General features: G+C 45.1%; 1 protein-coding gene across 2 annotated transcripts in view; it reads left to right on the plus strand.

The window, feature by feature from the left end:
* Positions 1–416: 416 nt before the first annotated feature.
* LOC122550957 (transmembrane protein 164) overlaps positions 417–2687 on the plus strand; it is an 82045-nt gene continuing 79774 nt past the window's right edge. For both annotated transcript variants that reach the window (XM_043692497.1, XM_043692498.1), the window contains exon 1: positions 417–1395. In XM_043692497.1, the coding sequence (XP_043548432.1) occupies positions 1033–1395 (363 nt within the window). In that variant the 5' untranslated portion in view covers positions 417–1032. The remainder of the gene's footprint in view (positions 1396–2687) is intronic.

Raw genomic sequence — 2687 nt, forward strand, 5'->3', positions numbered from 1 at the left:
CTGTGGGGAAAAGGCAGGAGATTGGCTCTCCATAATAGAACCAGTGAAGTTACAAGAAGCCGAATAGTCTTCTGTGTCAAAACAATTTTGCAAATCTGAGAGATAGATACGCTATGGCTAGTACAGACCTCCAGGTGATTAACTGGGAGAGGACTCCTAGTGCTTGGTTGAGACAACACTTCACGTGATTGGCTACAACAGGTCACCAGGTGATTTGCTGAGTAGGGGCTCCAGTGATTGGTTGAGACAAGGTTCCAGGTGTTTGGCTATGAGAGAGCTCCAGGTGATTGGCTGAGACAGGATCCAGGTGATTGGCTAAGACAGGGCTCCCAAGTGATTGGCTGAGACTGGGCAGGTGAGCAATAGGTAGATAGGTAGGTGGGTGGGGAGTAGTTTTCTTGTTGCGGTGAGTTAGAGGGACCGTTGGTGCTAGAGTCACCAGGAGTAGTAGCTGCTTAGCGCTGGAGCAGCGCAGACAGCAGGCGGTACAGCGATGAAGGGAGCAGCAAGGTACCTGTAGGAAGGAAGTTTCTATCACCGGAGTCTTCAAGGAAGCCCAACCCGATTCCCGTTGGACTGGAAACAATCGAAAGCAAGCTGTGTGGAAATGTCCCCCGGTTGAACATTGAAGGAAAGACTTAATGTGAAGTAAAGAAAAATTAATGACTTTTCTTAAGATCGTAAACCCCGAGCCGAAATCATCGCCAAATGACTTCAAATCTTTTATTTTCGGGAAAAAAAATGTTATGTTCCTTTAACTCTTCCTCTTTTATGAGCAACTCATCCTTTCTGAATGGGAAAGGTGGTCTGACTTTTCAGTGAACTTAAAAGTTTAAAAAAATCTATACGTAAAAGAACAGGAGCAAAGCAAAGAGATTTCCTTTTTAATTAAATTTGGCCCACTAGCCCTATTAGCTGGGGAAATTTCATCTTGAAGCTTAAAAGGACTAGGTTTCATTTGTGTGTTTGTGGGGAGTTATAATACTGATGGTCTGAGGAGTGGATGCGAAGGAGGATTTTCCATTTCTGAAGATGACCAGACTGGAGCTGGACAATATCTTGGAGGCAGTGTATGGTGGGGTGGACCCCAGCATCTCTGGTAATGGTGGAGAGGAGTGTGCTGCCTTCCTCTCAGTTTCTCAGCGTACCCTTGAGACTATCATCATGATCACTGTATCCTTGCTGCAAATAGTGCTGGCTTACAGGAAAATCAGAGGAGGTGTTCAGGAGAATTGGATGCTACGAGCAGCATCGCAGGAACGTGAGGAAACTCTGGGGAGAAACCTCCTGCAGGCTGCCCTATGCTTGACCTTCGGCTTGGAGCTTGGATTTAAGTGTGCGACCAAAACTCTCATCTACTTGCTGAACCCTTGCCATGTTGTTACTGTCTTACAGGTATGTTGTTCATCCACATTGGGGTAGGGAATGTCTCATACACCTTGTGAAAAAGACTTGTATTTATATAGCACCTTTTCAACTATGTTTTACAGTTAGTGAACCATTAATAAAACTTTTTTTGGAAGTTAGGGAACACAGCAGCTAATTTACACTCTGCAACCTCCTGCAGACTGCAAAGTGATAATGACCAAGTATTCTTTGTTTAAAATTTCTTATTTTTATGGTCATGGGGTAGGGGGGCAAAATATTTAGGATGACACTGGGGATAACTACCCTGAGCTACTTTGGAACTGTACCATAGGATCTTGTGTCCACCTGAGCAGGCAGATAAGACCTTGTTTAAAGGACACATCTGAAAGGAGACATCTCCAACAATGCAGCACTCCTCCAGTCCTGTGTCACAGTTGGTGTTTGTGCTCAAACCATGGAGTGGGTTTTGGAGATACATTGTTGTGATTCAGGGACAAGTGCACTGCCACTGAGCTGCAGCTGACACCAATAATTTAATATTTCGGAGAAACATTTTGAGGCCAAGCTCAGTAAATGCAAACATAAGCAGGAGGAGATAGCTGAGGGTGGGGAGAAAAGACAGGAAAATAGAGTTGAGACCATAACAGTGGATCAAATTATCTTTGAATAGTGGATCAAATTATCTTTTCCTGCTCTTAATTCTTAAGAGTGTGTTGCTGGAGGTTGGATGACAGGAAGAGGCTCATTTTTAAAAATTCATTTGTAGGATATGGGTGTCACTGGCTGGGCCAGTACTTATTCCCCATCGCTAATTGTTAAGGCCCATCACTGTGGGTCTGGAGTCCAGTGTAAGCCAGACTGGGTAAGGTGTGCAGTTTCTTCCCTGGAGAACATTAGTGAATCAGATGGGCTTTTCTCCAACATCATGACTATCATTAGAGTCGTAATTCCTGATTTTTATTGCATTCAAATTGCATATGTGCCACAGCAGGATTTGAACTGGGTCTACCTGAACATTACTTGGGTTTCTAGATGAATAGCTGAAAATGTGTTGCTGGAAAAGCGCAGCAGGTCAGGCAGCATCCAAAGAACAGGAGAATCGACGTTTCGGGCACAAGCCCTTCTTCAGGAATGAGGAAAGTGTGTCCAGCAGGCTAAGATAAAAGGTAGGGAGGAGGGACTTGGGGGAGGGGCGTCGGAAATGTGATAGGTGGAAAGAGGTCAAGGTGAGGGTGATAGGTCAGACGGGGGTGGGGGCGGAGAGGTCGGGAAGAAGATTGCAGGTTAGGAAGGCGGTGCTGAGTTCGATGGATTTGACT

This window comes from Chiloscyllium plagiosum, chromosome 6 (assembly GCF_004010195.1).
Source record: "Chiloscyllium plagiosum isolate BGI_BamShark_2017 chromosome 6, ASM401019v2, whole genome shotgun sequence".
Lineage (NCBI taxonomy): Eukaryota > Metazoa > Chordata > Chondrichthyes > Orectolobiformes > Hemiscylliidae > Chiloscyllium > Chiloscyllium plagiosum.